This window comes from Rhinoraja longicauda, chromosome 9 (genome assembly GCF_053455715.1).
Source record: "Rhinoraja longicauda isolate Sanriku21f chromosome 9, sRhiLon1.1, whole genome shotgun sequence".
Lineage (NCBI taxonomy): Eukaryota > Metazoa > Chordata > Chondrichthyes > Rajiformes > Arhynchobatidae > Rhinoraja > Rhinoraja longicauda.
The window spans coordinates 17,378,766-17,396,885 of NC_135961.1; the positions used below are offsets into that span (position 1 = coordinate 17,378,766).

Below are 18,120 nucleotides of genomic sequence, written 5' to 3' on the forward strand. Positions count from 1 at the left end.
TGAACATTGATTTCTCTAACTTTTCCCTCCTCCTTCCCAGTTCTCCCACTGTCTTCCTGTCTCCTACTATATCCTATCTTTGTCCCGCCCCCTCCCCTGATATCAGTCTGAAGAAAGGTCTCGACCCGAAACGTCATCCATTCCCTTCTTTCCTGAGATGCTGCCTGACCCGCTGAGTTACTCCAGCATTTTGTGATACCTTCATGTTGTTGAGGGGTAATGTTTACGTTTAAAATATATATTTTTTAGGTAGATAATTGTTGATACTGGAAGAACCCTTTTCTTCAGATTGCATTTTGACATGTAGGAGGACTTAAAGGGAAGTGTGGGGATGTTTTTGCTGATCTTATTGCATGTGGAAAATGCATGGGGAGGGTAACATGGTATGGTCGGGCACAAATACAGTTGATGTCTTATTTTACAGGCTGTCTCTGACAGTAAATCTGCTGTTGGAAACAGCCCAAGAAAGCATCTGGTGCAGTGCTAATCCTTTTGAATAATCTTGAGACTCTCCTTGAGGAGAGCGATATTGTGTTTTGTACATATCAATAGCACCGATGGCAAATATATATTAGTCATGGTAGTGATATTTTGCATGTTATGAAAATAAATCTGGAAATGTGGACTGGCAAGATGTTAGATCAAAGGAAAAGGGTTACAAAGCTGACAAAAAGATAATGATTGGAACAAAATGAATCTTAGTACAAGAACAGAGGCACTTTTCTCCATTTATACAGAGGTCTGTTGAGACTGCATCTGAAATATCATGCATAGGTCTGGTTTTGCTACAAAAGGGAATGATATACTTGCAATGAAGAAGTACAGTACAGGTTTACAAGATAAATTCCTGTACAGCTATAGATATGGAAACTATAGGAAATTATAGGAAAGATGTCGACAAAATGGAGAGGGTACAGAGGAGATTTACTAGAATGTTGCCTGGGTTTCAGCACTTAAGCTACAGAGAGAGGTTGAACAGGTTGGGTCTTTATTCTTTGGAGCGTAGAAGGTTGAGGGGGGACTTGATAGAGGTTTTTAAAATTTTAAGAGGGACGGACAGAGTTGACGTGGGTAGGCTTTTCCCTTTGAGAGTGGGAAAGATTCCAACAAGGGGACATAACTTCAGAATTAAGGGACAAAAGTTTAGGGGTAACATGAGGGGTAACTTCTTTACTCAGAGGGTGGTGGCTGTATGGAATGGGCTTCCGGTGGAAGTAGTGGAGGCAGGCTCGATTTTATTATTTAAGAGTAAATTGGATAGGTATATGGATGGGAGGGGATTGGAGGGTTATGGTCTGAGAGCAGGTAGATGAGACTAGGTCAGAGAAAGTGGTCGGCGTGGACTGGTAGGGCCGAACGGGCCTGTTTCCGTGCTGTAATTGTTATATGGTTATATGGTTATATATAGCAGATCTAACCTATATTTGGGCTTAGAGAATAAATAAATTATTTTGCGTACTTATTAAGAGGAATACAAAGTTTTTCACTGTCCTGGGGGTATCCAGAAGCAGGTGGGCACAGTCTCAAAATATGAGGTCAATCATTCAGGACTGAGGTGAGAAGAAATGCCTTTACCCAGAGGGTGGTGAATCGTTGGAATTCACTACCGAAGTGGATAGTGGAGGCTCAGTCACTGAGTCCATTCATGACAGTGATTGATAGATTTTTGAGAATGTGGATCAGGGGTTTGACACAGGAACGTGGTGCTGCTGCAGCACCATCAGCCATCAACTTGGTGAATGGTGGAACAGGCTAAAGGGCCTACTCTTGCTTCTTCTGGTGTTCTTGCAAAAGCACCAAATATTCAGAGTGATAAGTACCCAACGAAAAGTTGAAATGTGAGTCTGAAGAAGGGTCCTGACCCTAAACATCACCTATCCATGTACTTCAGGGATGCGTTGAGTTACTCCAGCATTTTTTTTTTGTAAAACAACATCTGCAGTTCCTTCTTTCTATAGGTTGAGATGCAGGAGATTTCTTGCATTATGAGGAAGCTTTGGCATTTTGATTAGTATGAGCTTTAGTAGCAATTTCAGAAGAAAATCTGGTCATAATTTCTCACTTGGCGGAGCCAGGATTTTACATGTCCTTCGCTTCAGTTTAGCACAACTCTCTTTCAGAGGAGGCAGGAAAACGATTATATGAGTCAAGGACAAGGGGTTGAGGAGGCAATTATTTGTTGGTTCAGGAATTGTTTTTTTGGGGAGAAATGCAATGCTCACGCACCACATTGAGAATGCAAATTATTTTTAAAGTCACCTTGTCCAGGCATTTTGTTTCTGCTAATAGTCAAGTGGTGTGTGCACCTGGCACTTCCAGATGTGTCAATACATGTTTCTAATGCAGAAAACATCAGTGTTTATTTATCTTAACCAGCAGAGTAAGTACATTAGGGCCAAATTAATTGCAAACCTCCTCAAATGTGTGCATTCAACTGTAAATTCTAGAATTCTTCCTTTCTTACCTATTGAAGCATTTCAGTAGCTGTAACCCTTAACACTCCCAACGTCAGCTAAATAAAAACACTGCTGTTTTTCAGTGAATGTCAGAATATTTGCTGCTCTCTTTTGCATCTGCATGCTTGAGAATATTACGTGGGCATCTTCATTTCCTATTAATGAGCATATGGAACAGAAGACCTTGACTCATAATTATACCCCATCTAATTGAGAAAGCAGTGTGAATCCATATTGATGGACTGAGCTTGATTTGAGTAACTGATGACCAATTAGGCTGCATAAATTTGAGCTGATCTTAAATCATTTTCTGGCTGTTCTTAATTCAATATAGGTGAATATTGCTCAGTTTTAGTTTAAGGTTTTTTCCTCTTTTTAATGCTCATTTTTCAGCAGCTGTTTTCAGCTTCTTCATCGTGTCCATTTTTTTGTGCTTATTGTTCACGTTTCCAGAGAACAACAAGAAATCTTTTTTTCCCCCCGTTAATAGCTTACTGCTCATATTTTCTGGGTAGTTTGGAAAAATTCTGCTGTCATATGTGTTTTGTTACTTTGCAGTTTGTGGATCCCCTCTTGGCCCTAACTCCTTAGATCGTATAGTGCAAGGATTCAAAGAAGTAAACTTTGAAACCCAACACCATGATAACTCCGAAGGTAGACACAAAATGCTGGAGTAACTCAGCGGGACAGGCAGAATCTCTGGAGAGAAGGAACGGGTGACGTTTTGAGTCGAGACCCTTCTCTCGACCCAAAACATCACCTATTCCTTCGATCCAGAGATGCTGCCTGTCCTGCTGAGTTACTCCAGCTTTTGTGTCCATCTTCGGTTTAAACCTGCATCTGCAGTACCTTCTTACATACTATGGAATGCATTAGAAAGCAAATCGCTTGGCTTAATTACATCAGTGGACCATCAACTTCAGCATGACAAAGGTACAGTTTCTAATGAATCTTTTTGAACTAGGCCATTTTACTCATTCATTTTGGGCTGGCAAAATAACATCCATAAATGATAATTTTCTCTTTTTAAATCCTCAGTATCTTATTTTAACACTAACATTATGATGACCCATGACTCTTTGAATCCATGTGACAAATCTGTGATGTTTGTAATGTGACTTGATAATCAATTAATTTTCAAAATATATGTAAAGCTTGTGAAGGGATTTTGAATAATAAAGCAATTATACTATTTCTGTGATCAGTGCAGAACATAGTTAAATGAGTTAGTCAGGCAGTTAAGATTTACAGGGATTTTGTTTGATTCATAGAATAGAGTCATAAAATTGTCATGGTATGGATGGAAGCCATTCGGCCCTTTCTGTTTATGCCAGTATCTAAAAGAAGGTCTGAAGCAGGGTCTCCACCCAAAACGTCACCTATTCCTTTTCTCTGGAGATGCTGTCTGACCTGCTGAGTTACTCCAGCTTTTAGTGTCTATCTTCGGTTTAAACCAGCATCTGCAATTCCTTCCTACACATTTCGTCTAAAAGAATATTCTTCTCAGTCTCATTCCCCCTGCTCTTTCTCCATAGCCTCGCTGATTCTCTCTTTCAAATACCTGTTCAGTTCTCTTCTGCAAGGCATAATTTATTCTGTGTCCATCTTTTCAGGCAAATTAAACTACTTCCATCCCTGCCCCCCTTTTAACTGAACTGTTAAATTTCCACCCTCTTGTTCTTAAACCTACCGTTGATGGATTTGGTTTGCTTCTTTTCACTCAATCTAATTCCATAATTAATATCTACACCTATATCAAAATCTTCTCTCAACCTTGTTTGCTGCTGGGAGAATAGCCTCAGTTTCTTCAGCGTTCCCTTATAACCAAAATTTGTTATTCCTAAAATTACTCTATTTTTTTCTTTTTGGTGTCCTGTGCTTCCTAAGGTTGGGTGGCCAGAGTGGGCCTCCCTGTGTTTGTACTTCATGTCTCCATTTCTAAATTATAAATTGCATGTTGCACCACTTTCCCACCCCTGCAATTCTAAAACATTTGTTCACGTGCAGTCCGTCTGTCTTTTGTGTTTTTTGTTGTTTTTGTATGAATTGTAGTTTTAATATGGTGTAGTGTTTGTATGTTATGTTTGGGGGGGGGGGGGAGGGGAGGGAACGGGAACTGTAACATTCTCTCTCCCGAACGGAGACGCGACATTTGTTTCTGTGTCGTGTCTCCGTTCCCGTTGCGGCCTACCACCGGCCATGCACCTGGGCTCCACCTGGGGCTCTGGTTTGCAGAGCCCGCGGCCCGGACTCACCACCTGCGGCGCTGGCTGCCTGCGGATGCTGCGGGAGCGGCTGCGATTCGTCTCCGGAGACTCCGGCGCGGGCCGCCTGGATGTCGGAAGCCCGCAGGCCCCTGGGTGGGGGCCGACATCGGGAGCACCGGCAGCGGCAGAGGCAGCGTGTTCGCCCGCCCCGAATCGCGGGGCTTGGGTCGGCCCGCCGCGGACCTTTCACCGTCCGGCGCGGCCTGGAATAGGCCGTGGACCTTTCACCGCCCAGCGGGGGCTTCAATATCGGGAGCCCCGACCGCCCCGACGTGGCAACTCCAACAGCCTGACCGCGGGAGAAGACGGCAGGGAAGAGAAAAGGACATTCTGGCCTTCCATCACAGTGAGGAGGGGACTGGAGGAGACTCACTGTGATGGATGTTTCTTTTTGTTTGGTGTTAGTTGTGATTGTATGTGTTATTGCATTTTTATTGATTATTCTTATTGGTCTTATTGTTTAACTGCGGGTAATGTTTCATTTCACTACACATTTATGTGTATGTGACAAATAAACGACTATTGACTATTGACTAACCAATTCATTCATTTAAATAAAAGTAAAACTTGTTTTTTAGCAAACGAAATGAAAGCATTTAAGTAAACCTGACCTTGAAATTGATTGACATTTCCTATTGTTTTATCAGCCGTCTCCATTCAAATTAATGGAGCAAGTAAGATTTTCAGGCGGATTCTCTTGAATGAATGATGGGGAAGTGACACAATGTCATACTCTGGCACTGTGCTTGTGAGTCCAGCCCTGAGCACAACTCAGAAACTGTCAAGCAGATGCCAGCAAGTTCAGGATTTGTGAGCACATGCATGCAATGCAGGACTTACAATGTGAGCAAGGTCAGCAGTTCTTAACAAAACTCTGACATTTCTTGTGAAATGAGGGCCAGTGCTCTTTCCATCAATATTTCCTTCACCTAACCACATGCCAACTTAGCAGTGACAAATGTTGGTGGAAAAAGTGGTAGATTTAAAAAAAAGAGAGAAACATGAGTGGTTTCTCAGGAATCATCTCTGTTAATTTTTTGACTAATGCAGCAGTCTAATTGTCCAATAATAATTCTAACAACAAACAAATTAGTGAAACTTCTAATATTCAAGACCATATATATACTTCCAATTAGTAATTGCAAGTGGAAAGTAAGCTAGAAAAATATAAGTTTAACATAAAATGACCATTGCTAACTATTTTAACTTCCTTCCCATTCCCATACTGACCTTTCTATCCTCGGCTTCCTCCATTGCCAGAGAGAGGCCGCAGACAAACTGGAGTAACAACACTACGTATCCCACATGGGTATCTTACAACCTAACGGTATGAACATTAGATCTTCCAATTTTAGGTAACTAACCATTATACAACCCCCCCTTCCCACTGTTTCTCCCCTATCTTATCTGTGCTCCACCTAGACTCATTCCCATTCAGACCCCAAGACATAGGAGCAAAATTAGGCCATTCAGCCCATTGAATCTACTCCACCATTCAGTCATGGCTGATCTATTTTTCCCACTCAACTCAATTTTCCTGCCGTTTTCATGTAACATTTGACACCCTTAATAATCAAGAATCCTATCAATCTTTGCTTTAACAATACCCAATGACGGCCTCCACAGCTCCATGAGGCAATGAATTCCACAGATTCACCACCCTCTGGCTATAACAAATCCTCCTCATCTGTGTTCTGAAGGGACATCCTTTTATTGTGAGGCTGTGCCCTCTGGTTCTAGACTCTCCCACTGCATGAAATATCCGTTCTCCTGTTCCTTCGGCTGCTCTATTTGCACCTCTTCAATCCTCACACCTTTTGTCTTTTTTCTCTGGCCTTTGTCCAACCATCTGTTAATCAACCCCCCCCCCCCCTCCCCTCACTTGCATCCACTTATCACTTGCCAGGCTTTATCCTGCCCTTCCTCTCTTCCAGCTTCCCCCCCTCCCCGCCACCACAATCAGTTTAAAGAAGGGTCCCAAACCAAAAGGTCATCTATCCATAGGGTTGCCAACTCCAGCACTTTGTGTCTTTTTTTGTAAACCAGTACCTGCAGTTCCTTGTGTATTAAAACAAATTACCATTTTAAAGAGGGGCTTTCTTTTAGCACTGTTGCATGGCACTAATGCCTTGCATAGTTATAAAATGATAAGACTGTGTTTCTCTTAGCAATAAAGAGCAATATCCATTTGTCTTCCTGTTTGTTTTCGGTATCTACTCCCTATCATTGTTTCTCGTATAAGGATATCTACCTCTCCAAATAACTTGTTAATATTTCTCCTTGCCAAAGTGGACAATCTCATATTTTCCACTATTTCTCAACAACTAGTAGAGTTGATGCTTCACTGCTAGGGACCACGTTCAATCCTGACCTTCGGTGCTGTCTGTGTGGAGTTTGCATGTTCTGCCTGTGACCATAGGAGTTTCCTGCAATTTCCTCCCATGTCTCAAAGTAGTGTGGGGTTGTGTGTAAATTGAACAGTAAAATGATGCCTTTGTGTTGGGTGAGTGATAGACTCTGGGGGAAACATGAAAAAAGGATTAATGTAGGATTAGTACAAATGGATGGTTGATAGTCAGTATGGATTTGGTGGGCCACAGGACATAGTTCTCTACTGTTTCTCTCCTCCATCACAGTCACTAATATAGATTGTAGGGAGCTGAGGGCCAGAACTTAGCAGTATATAATTTAACAGCGTGAATGACTCCCACTAGCTCTGCTTCTCTCTCTCTCCACACAGGCTGCCTGATTTGTTGAATTTTACTGGCTTTTAGTGTTAAATGAATGTTTTGTTCTACTCCATAATTCCAGCAGTATAAGGAAACCTTTAAAAATATCAAAAGGATAATCTGAGTGAACTTGTTTTTATTTTTAAAAGCTATTTTTTTGTAGTCTGGTAGGCACTTTGCTGGTACTTGGTGGTTTATCCATGGGGTATTTATTTTCTGCCTGTTCACTCAACCTTTGGTCTATAATATGTTGCTATCAATATCTCGAGCCCTTGTGCAATAATCTTTTGTGACTTCTTACCAATTGCCCTTTTGAAATCGAAACACACGACATACTGCAAACTGTTAGTCTTTATCTCTCCTGATAGTTACAACCTCAATGATTTCCAATTAATTGGTTTGACACAGTTTATTTCTTGTAACCTTTTTCACCCCATGGAACAACGCTATGCTTTTCCAAGTGCTCTGTTATCACTTCTGTTAACAATTGATTCAATAATTTTCCTGGTTTTTGAGGCTAGGCAAACATGCCAGCCATATTTCATTGTCTCTCTTCCTCATAGAACAGAACAGAATAGTAAAAGGCCCTTCGGCCCACAATATCCTGTGCAAAATCGATGCCAAGTTAAACTAATCTCCTCTGCCTGTATGTGATCCATATCCCTTCATTCCCTGCAAATCCACATATCTGTCCAGAAGATTTTAAGCATCACAGTGATATCTGCCTCCATCTCTACCCCTGCTCCATGTCCTCCCCACTCTCTGTGTAAAAAAAACCCCACCCAACTCTGCACTCTCCTTTACATTATTCTTCTCTCACCTTAAAGCAATGCCTTCTAGTCTATGACATTTCCCCCAAGGGGAAAAATGCTTCTGACTGTCTACCCTGTCTATGCCTCTCATCATTTTGTAAACTCCTATCTGGTTTCCCCTCAGCCTCCGATGCTTCAGAGAAAATAAATTGATGTTTGTCGAACTTCCTCTTGTAGCTAATCTATATACTAAACCTCTCATTTGGTTGTTTGTTTGTTCCTGAACTACAGCCAAAACTGTACTCGATAGCGCAACAATTTTAGGCCCACCTTACTCACCGTCGTCCCTTTGGTGCTAATGGAAGAAGTTTCATTGAAATCGGTGTTATATTTTTTAAGTTATTCACATTTTAAAGTTTAAATCTATCTCCTAGGGAGGGGTGGAGGGAGGGGGGAGGAGGGATAAGGGGGGTCGAGGGGGAGGGGCAAGGGGAGGGGATAGAGGGGAGGGGGAGGGGGAGGGTGGTGGAGGAGGGGGGGAGGGAGAGGGGAGGGGGGAGAGGTGAGAGGGGAGGGGGGAGGAGGGAGGAGAGGGTGCTGCGCCAATGCAGGAGAGGTTTGGGCCCAACGGATCCGCTTGGTCTAGTATCATCTAAAACAGGCAGCATTCTGGTTAAAGAAAGGCCCCCCTCCATGATTGATAGTGATATTTCACTTTACTAGTATTCCCCAAAGTAGGGTTGCCAACTTCCTCACTCCCAAATACGGGACAAGGTGACGTCACCGCCCTGCGCCCCACTTGACCTCACACAGCCAGCGGCCACGTGTTCCCGCTCTACCAATGGCAGCTGCCCGGGCCGGGAGGCGGGTTGCTACGCAACCTTGGCCACGTGTTCGAATCAAGCCATCAGTGGACCGTGCATAGGCTGAAGGATGCAAAATGAGCTCGCGAAAGCAAACACCCAGCGATTTTCTAAAACAAATCATAGGAGGGCCAGTGGTGGTTAAACTGAACGCGGGTGTGGATTACCGAGGTGTTTTAGCTTGTTTGGATGGATATATGAACATCGCACTGGAATAGACAGAAGAATATGTAAACGGTCAGCTTAAGAACAAATATGGAGATGCATTTATTCGAGGCAACAACGTGTTGTACATCAGCACACAGAAGAGAAGACTTTAGATGATGTTGTAGACAGAAGATTGATTTTTGATTTGAAAGGCATAATTTTTTTAATGTAACAACCTTTCTTTAACTCTTTTGAAAATTTAGTTTTCTACACTATATAACTGGTGGTTTCTCGATAAAGAATGATTTAATCCATATCTTAGTTTGGTTTACCAGAAAATGGCTATGATATGTGTGTCATTCGTAATGTCTTATTCTGACTGGTACTGGCCTACTTTGGAACTATTGTATACAATTAAAGGAACATGCATGTTCGGATAGAAGCTAATATACTACTGAAAACATTGTGAATAAAGGACGATGTACATGTTAAAAAAAACCTCCGATAGGCGCCTGGCGGTCCAACCCTGAACACTGCTGGTAGCATTCAAATTCGGGACAAGGGCCGTCCCGTATGGGACAACCCAATTTAGCCCAAAATAACGGATGCCCCGGCTACTACGGGACAGTTGGCAACCCTACCCCAAAGGTTCATTCTCAAGACCTTCTTCGTCCAGTTTTTATATGTTATTGCATTATAGAAGCCTCTTTAATTGGGAACTGAAAATATGCTCAAAATTGCTACCATTAAGGAAACCTCCACCTGTGCTTTCTACCCCTTATTCCTAATCTCTACCCAAACAGATTATATTTTCTTATTTGTGTAGCTAATATCATCTTTTATTATCAAAGCTTCATATTCTGTCCATTGACCTTACCTCCCACACTTTCCTTTCTGATGATTTTCTGAAAAGTAGTACCTTAGGATAATTAGTCTATCCCTGACAATTTCGAACCACACGTCTGCAATTGTTTTTAGAGAAATCAATCCATCTATTTGTGAGGACTAATTCAGCTATCCTGTCATAAATGTTTTGTGCATTCTAATCAAGATTTGGTGTAACATTTCGTTTTGGCTTGTCTTCACTTTCCCCTATGACATCATTTGATGTTGCACTTTTACCAAGATTCACTCTGTTCTACCCTGTCACACTGTTTATCATTACCTATTGTATCGAAGGTATTTATTTCACAAAGTGCTGGAGTAACTCAGCAGGTCAGGTAGCATCTCAGGAGAGAAGGAATGGGTGACGTTTCGGGTCAAGACCCTTCTTCAGACTGATGTCAGGGGGGTGGGACAAAGGAAGCTTCATTATGTTCATAATGTTCTTACATTACCTATTGTATCAGTATTCTTTAAATTTCTAAAGTTTCCTCTCCTGCATGCATGTACATTATGATAAACTCGGTGGGAGGGGTGTGGGGGGGGGGGGGGGGGGAATGCAACAAATAGGAATGCTCTGAGTTGGACATCAACTCGATGGCTAAATAGTTACCTATGCCATGAGAAAGTTGAGAAATATAATGTAATTTCAGGGGTGCCGCTGTCCGCTAGAATCTGCCATCTAGGTATCTTTTCTTTTTCCAGCAGCTTAGACACAAGGCCAAAAACTTTGATCCATTCTGAATGCCAACACCGTTGACTTGATTGTTTAAAATAGTAACATAAGATCTTTAACATGTGGTTGGAAGGTCCTTGATAGTTTATTTAGCTGTACTGTTTACGGTGTGAAATTTCATCTGCTAGTTTTGAATGCATTGCAGTAAAGTCAAAAATCTTTCCATTGGAATATATCCATGGAACTGGCCCTCAATCTGCATATTTCCTTCCTTTGTAATATTTGTGTTGTTAAGCAACAGGAAATGCTGGAAGAGATTTTTAATAGTTGTCTCTTTAATGCTAGCTTAGCTGGCAAAATCAGTGCCTTCCGGAAGCAGGAACTGAGTCTTTGCGTTTCTGATTGGAACTGTGAGTGTAAGACAGCTCGCAAAATGGAAGTGCTGCTTCATGTATGTGAAGAGGTCTTATTTAGTCAGCATTACAGTATCCCTGGCAGTAGGTGGCAGTCAGTGTTAGTGCTATACACACTGCCTGCATGATCTGGGAACAGATGTGGACAAATATCTGCCAAGATGAAAGTAAGGTTATTTTCCATGGCCGAAGTGTTTTTCGATATAAATGTTATCTCTCATCTTGTCCTTGCATTTATTTTGACTCAGTCCCATCCCTTGAACAACCATGAAGCCTTATTTTATTGTTTACCATTTATATCTATAATCCACTGCGGCACAATTTTGAAACTGCAGCAAACAATTAAAATGCTTGTTACAATAACTTTGAAGGTCTATTTTTTCAAAATGGCTGCAACTTAGCCCAGAAGCATGATCACTTACATGCAACACGATATTCTTCAGAGTGAATGTGTACTCGTCTTCAACTTAAAGGTGCCATTTGACATTTTCAAGTAATAAAATAGGTACATAATACAAAGGAAAGACAAGAACTGGAAGGAGGTTTAGAAATGACCTACTCCCTGAAAGGATACATGCATATATACATAGATACATAGACAATAGGTGCAGGAGTTGGTCATTCGGCCCTTCGAGCCAGCATTCACATTCAATGTGATCATGGCTGATCACAATCAGTACCCAGTTCCTGCCTTTTCCCCCATATCCCTTCATTGCGCTAGCCCTAAGAGCTCTATCTAACACTCTTTTGAATGCATCCAGTGAATCGGCCTGCACTGCCTTCTGAGGCAGAGAATTCCACAAATTCACAATGCTCTGTGTGAAAAAGTTTTTCCTCATCTCAGTTCTAAATGACCTACCCCTTACCATTACCCTGTGGCCCCTAGTTCTGGACTCCCCCAACATCGGGAACATGTTTCCTGCATCTAGCGTGTCCAATCCCTTAATAATTTTGTATGTTTCTATAAGATCTCCTCTTAACCTAAATTCCAGTGAATACAAGCCCAGTCGCTCCATTCTTTCATCATATGACAGTCCCGCCATCCCGGGAATTAACCTCGTGAACCTACACTGCACTCCCTCAAAAGCAAGAATGTCCTACTTTTGCCTATCAGCATGGAAGATGAATCTTCAGTATCCTCCCAAACTTGAAGTTCACACTATCCTGTTTTATTATCCTTGTCTTGATTTTGTTGTATATAAGTTTATTCCTAGTAACATAACATCTAGTAATGCATATAAGCAACATGAAGGAATCACATGGCCATGCCATTCAACATTTGTTTCATTTGCATCACTTGAAAGCAATGAGCCCCAATAGAAGATAATTCACTCCCGATCCTTACCCCCCCCCCCCCGCCCCTCTTGCCAACATTTGCAAGAGATGCACAGATGCAAGTCATTTGGTCAGTGAAATTAAGGAAAGCATTCTTTGAGCTGTGATGGATTGTTAGGAAGGAACAGATTATATGCTTGGGTCAGCATTTGATTTTATTCCCCATGATCCTCCATATTTTGTAGAAATTGCCACAGTGAATTAACATGAAAGTTCTATCTTGCTGCTGCTGATCAACATTGAGGAAAGTGATGATATTAATGAAACTGAAAAGAGAAAATGTTGGAAGTAGCAGGTCTCTAATCCCTTGTCACTGATTCCATTTTGCTCCTGGCCGTCCATGCTTTATTGCTTGACTGGACTCTGAGACTGGAATTATTTTTCTCTGGAGTGCTAGAGGTTGAGAGGAGACCTGATAGAAGTACATGAAATATGAGAGGCTCAGATAGGCTTGAAGCCAGATTCCTGCACTGCTGCTGACAAGAACTGTTTGCACCTCCTCAGAACATCTAGTTGACCTTGGTGATTGCTAGCCGTGAGGTTTATGGCATGATGTGCAGGCTGGTCTCCTTGCCTCCTCATGTCATCTCTGTTCTGCTCTGAATCGAAACATAGAACAATGCAGCACAGGAACAGGTCCTTTGGCCCACAATGTCTATGCTGAACATAATGCCAAGACCAACTCTTATCTCTCTGCACATAATCCATATCCATCTATTCCCTGCATATATATCCATGTGCCTATCTAAATATCTCTTAAATGTCACTATTGTATCTGCCTCAACCACCACCACTGGCAGTGAGGTAGAAGCACTCACCATCCTTTGTGTAAAATCTTGCTCTGCACATCTCCTTTAAACTTTGCCCTCCCACCTAAAAGATGTGCCCTCTAGTAAATAATATTTTCATCCTGGGCAAAAGTTTTTATCCTATCTATACCTCTCATAATTTTATATACTTCCCCCCTCAACCTCCGGCATTCTGGAGAAAACAATTCAAGTCTGTCCAACCTTTCCTTGTAGCTAATACCCCCTAATCCAGGCATAGACAATAGACAATAGGTGCAGGACTAGGCCATTCGGCCCTTCGATCCAGCACCACCATTCAATGTGATCATGGCTGATCATTCTCAATCAGTACCCCATTCCTGCCTTCTCCCCATACCCCCTGACTCCGCTATCCTTAAGAACTCTATCCAGCTCTCTCTTGAATGCATTCAGAGACTTGGCCACCACTGCCTTCTGAGGCATAATTCTGGTAAACCATTTCTGCACCCTTTTGAAACCCTCCACACCCTTTCTGTTATGGGGCGATCAGAACTGCATACAATACTCCAAATATGGCGTATCCAAAGTTCTATACATTTGCATCATGACTTCTTGACTCTTGTAAGCAATGTCCCGACCAATGACGGCAAGCACGCCATATGCCTTCTCTACTTGTATTGCCACTTTCAGGGAGTTGTGGACCTGAGCTTCAAGATCCCTCTGTACATCAATGTTGTTTAGGATCTTGCCATTAATTGTGTATTTTCCCCTCGCATTCCACCTCCCAAAGTGCAACACCTCACACTTGATGGGATTAATCTCCATGCGCCATTGCTTCCCCCCCCCCCCCCCCCCATTTCTGTTGCTGATCCTCGTCTGTATCCCTGTGTATATTTTAATGTATATTTTGTATGCATCTTCCTCATCTGTATCGGCCTTTCACTCGCCAGGCTTTGTCCTGGCCTCACCTCACTTCCAGCTTTCCCCTCCTTACCATCATCAGAATGAAGAAGGGTCCCAATCTGAAACGTCAACATCCATGTCGATGATTGAATGATGCAGCATGGAAACAGACCCTTCAGACCTCTGTCCACGCTGAGCATCAATCACCCATTCACACTAGTTCTATGTTATCATACTTCCGCATCTGCACCCTACCCGATCTATTCCTCCCATGATTTTGTACACCTCCATAAGATTACCCTTCATCCTCCTGCGCTCCAAGGAATAGAGTCTTAACCTGCTCAACCTCTCCCGATAGCTCAGGCCTTTAAGTCCTGGCAACATCCTCGTAAATCTTCTCTGTATCCTTTCCAGCTTGCCAACATCTTCCCTTCTCACATTCTTTTACTGGAATTCTTTTACTTAACTTTTGATTTTTTTTTTCTCTTTCCTTGGCTCTGTAGAACAAGAACAACTAGGGTTGTCCAGCGATAGTGATATTTTGTCACTGACAGTGGATGTGGATTCTCTCACCGAATGTGACGATGGAATGGCATCAAATCGAAGCTCTCCCATCAGATATAGGAGACCTAACGGCTCCCCTGAACCTAGCGCAAGACCTGGTGCCGTTCCTCGTCAGGACATGAGCAAAGATGGAGCAGACGGAAACAAAGTCTCATGGTCACAACCATTTGGAAGTCTGAAGCAGAGAACTGGGAGAGGTGACTACTTGGTAAAGGCTGGTGAGCAGATAAAGCTGGCATTGCGAAAGGAGGCAGAACAGGATTATGAAAGTGCCTTCAACTTCTACCAGATTGGAGTCGATTTCTTGCTTCGAGGAGTTCAAGGTGAGTTTGTCAAGTGATCATGCAGGTTTCTTGATTGTACAGTAATCAAAAGAATATGTAGGAGCCATTTATGCTTAATTCAGTTATTGTCATTGTGTTATGGCTATGTTTTAATATTTCTAGTTTATGTCTTTTTTGCCTGCTTGTGGGTGTGATTTAATGCGTAATTGGGAGTGTCTGGATGGGAGGAGGCTAGTGTGTCGACAGAGGTTGTGGGTCAGTTTAGACTGGGAGGATGGTGAGCATACAGTTCTTTACCACGCGCTCGTACCATGCGCTCGTACCGACCGGTTATATTTGTAAGAACCATACGGTATTAGCTGCAAGAATTTCTAGATATTGTTTGAAGAAGAAACAGTTGATAAAGTACGGAAACTGATGAATTACTCTATGATTTGTGCTACTTTAATAATACCAATTAATGAAGAAAAGGAGTTTAGAAGATTCGTTTTGTCTTATCAGGGTGCGACGTGTGCGTAAGCTATAACCACATTTCATCCCCGAGAAGTAATGGCTATCGAAGTGGGATTTCGAGATGGTATAGAAACTGCCATTACAGAATAACATAGATTTTTTTTCTCTATTCTGTGTTTCTGCATTTAAAAATGCTTTAAAGTAGACAATGTTTTCTGATCAAACCAAATTTAATGTAAATTCTGCAAATCTGAATAAAATTATTCATAATTCAAATAGTGCAAGGAATAGAAAACTTTCAGTTTTTCTTATAACACAATTTTATCAGAAATAAAGTTACCCCCTCTTCTCCACTTAGCCCACAAGGGAAAGAGCATCACTTTGAGAAATACAACTGGTTTAGTGACAAATCATATATCATATCATATCATATCATATCATATATATACAGCCGGAAACAGGCCTTTTCGGCCCTCCAAGTCCGTGCCGCCCAGTGATCCCCGTACATTAACACTATCCTACACCCACTAGGGACAATTTTTACATTTACCCAGCCAATTAACCTACATACCTGTACGTCTTTGGAGTGTGGGAGGAAACCGAAGATCTCGGAGAAAACCCACGCAGGTCACAGGGAGAATGTACAAACTCCTTACAGTGCAGCACCCGTAGTCAGGATCGAACCTGAGTCTCCGGTGCTGCATTCGCTGTAAAGCAGCAACTCTACCGCTGCGCTACCGTGCCGCCCTATTGGACATTTTTAAATTGGCATGCTTAAAAGGAATCCGATTTGAGATTTCTTGTGTTTTCAATTATATGGCATGATGCACAACTTAACCTCACTGTCACCTTTTACTTGTTGCCATTTTCACAATTAAATTGTCCCACTGTTTGCCCTGGATGCAGCATTGGATGAGCCGAGAATTTTTCTAAGGAAGGCTGAAGACGTTATCTTCAATCCTTCACCAATTTGATTCTCTAGTTCCATGTGAGTCTGTCCTGTCTCTGAACTGGGCTGTTCACAATCTGGGAGCTATGTTATGTTTGTCCTTGAGTTGGACATGGTATTTCATATCCATGATATTATGATTTTACCATCCATAATGTCACTTGATTCTTGCTGTGCCATAACTACCCTGCTGTTGCACCTTGCATCCATGCTTTTCCTATCACTGGATTTAATTATTATAATGTTTTCCTCATGGGTCCTCTTCTTCTGCTCCATGTTTGAGGGTGCTCAAATTCTGTGCTGTTTCTATTCAACTTTCATTGTTGATGTACACTAGCCCCTTGTTTTAAACAGCACCATAATTTTAAACTATGAATCTTGCTTTCAAATCTATCAGTGGCTTTGCCCTGGTCCTATGTGTAATGCCACATAGTGCTCTTGTGCTTGGAGAAACTTGCTCTACTCTGAATCTGATTGTGTTTTCTCTCCTGCATGTAATTGCTCTACCTTCAAAGGCTTTGTCCTCCGCTGCCCGGGTTTGAAGGTTAGAAATTCTCTCCCCAAACCTTTCAGCCTTTTGTTTCTCAGTCCTTCTTAAAAATGCACCTTTAAGCTTTCCTCTTTGATTAAGCTTTTGGTTGTATGATTATCACCTTTTGTCTATTCTTGTCTCATGATGCCTTGTGTTTTCCTATCCTTATGGTGCTATTACAAATGAAATTGTTGTAAATATCTTCCCATTGCAAACGATGCCTTGAGCTTGATAGAATATCTGAGCTTGAGAGCCTTGTAGAAATTGGCACAATCTTCCCGTGCAACGCCTGTAACATATTTGTAGACAAGTTACAATTTCGAGGCAAATAAATTTGAAATCACTAAGGTATTTTGACCTTTTGACTTACCAATTAGTTGAAGTCATAACTTGATTTCAGACTAAAGTAGAAATCATTTGTATGCTGACCGAGTTATATTCTAATGGACTTTTTGCTTTTAGCCTCTGTGGTAGTACGGAGCGGGGTGGGGGGATGGTGTTCAGTTTGTTTCCTCTGGGGACTAATCCCCAGTGGGGTTGCTGAAGATGGACATTGTTCTTGTTTAAGGGGTTCTTTGACCTGATTCCAGAATGAGTGAGGAATCTCACATTGGCAGGAGGAAAGGGCTGAGGTTCACCACCGTGATCAGCTGAAGTGGTTTAATGTCTCTCAGCAGTTAAGGGAGAACAGGTCCTGAGTCTGACATCACTGGTTAAAATACAAAGTGCTGGAGTAACTCAGCAGGTCAGGCAGTGGAAGGAATGGACAGATGATGTTTCGGGCAGGACCCTTCTTCAGACAGGACGGATGACTTTTGGGGTTGGGACCCTTCTAGTTGTTGAGAAAGAACTCCATGAGGGAATACACTGGCTTGTTATGTTCTAAAAGATATCCAGAAATGCTTATTCTGTGTATTTGTTGGTTCCTGGCAAAGACAACTAGTCAGGTACGACAACAATTAAGAGTTTGCCTAACCAAGAATGGTCTCTTTGTTTTGAATATCACACATATAAAATGCCGACACGCAGGCAAATTCAATTTTGCAAATGGCCATTTATTTTCTTTATACTTTTAATCTTCTCCCAGCAGATTTTTGTTGATACAGGATATCCAACTTAAGACCACAATGATCACCTGCACTTTCTGA

General features: G+C 42.0%; 1 protein-coding gene and 1 pseudogene across 3 annotated transcripts in view; both read left to right on the forward strand.

The window, feature by feature from the left end:
• Positions 1 to 18,120, forward strand: part of rps6kc1 (ribosomal protein S6 kinase polypeptide 1) — a 139,922-nt gene that overhangs the window by 40,669 nt on the left and 81,133 nt on the right. For all 3 annotated transcript variants that reach the window (XM_078404889.1, XM_078404890.1, XM_078404891.1), the window contains one exon: positions 14,694 to 15,077. In XM_078404889.1, coding sequence (XP_078261015.1) covers positions 14,694 to 15,077 — 384 coding nt within the window. The remainder of the gene's footprint in view (positions 1 to 14,693; positions 15,078 to 18,120) is intronic.
• LOC144596513 (U6 snRNA-associated Sm-like protein LSm6 pseudogene) lies at positions 9,145 to 9,494 on the forward strand (annotated as a pseudogene).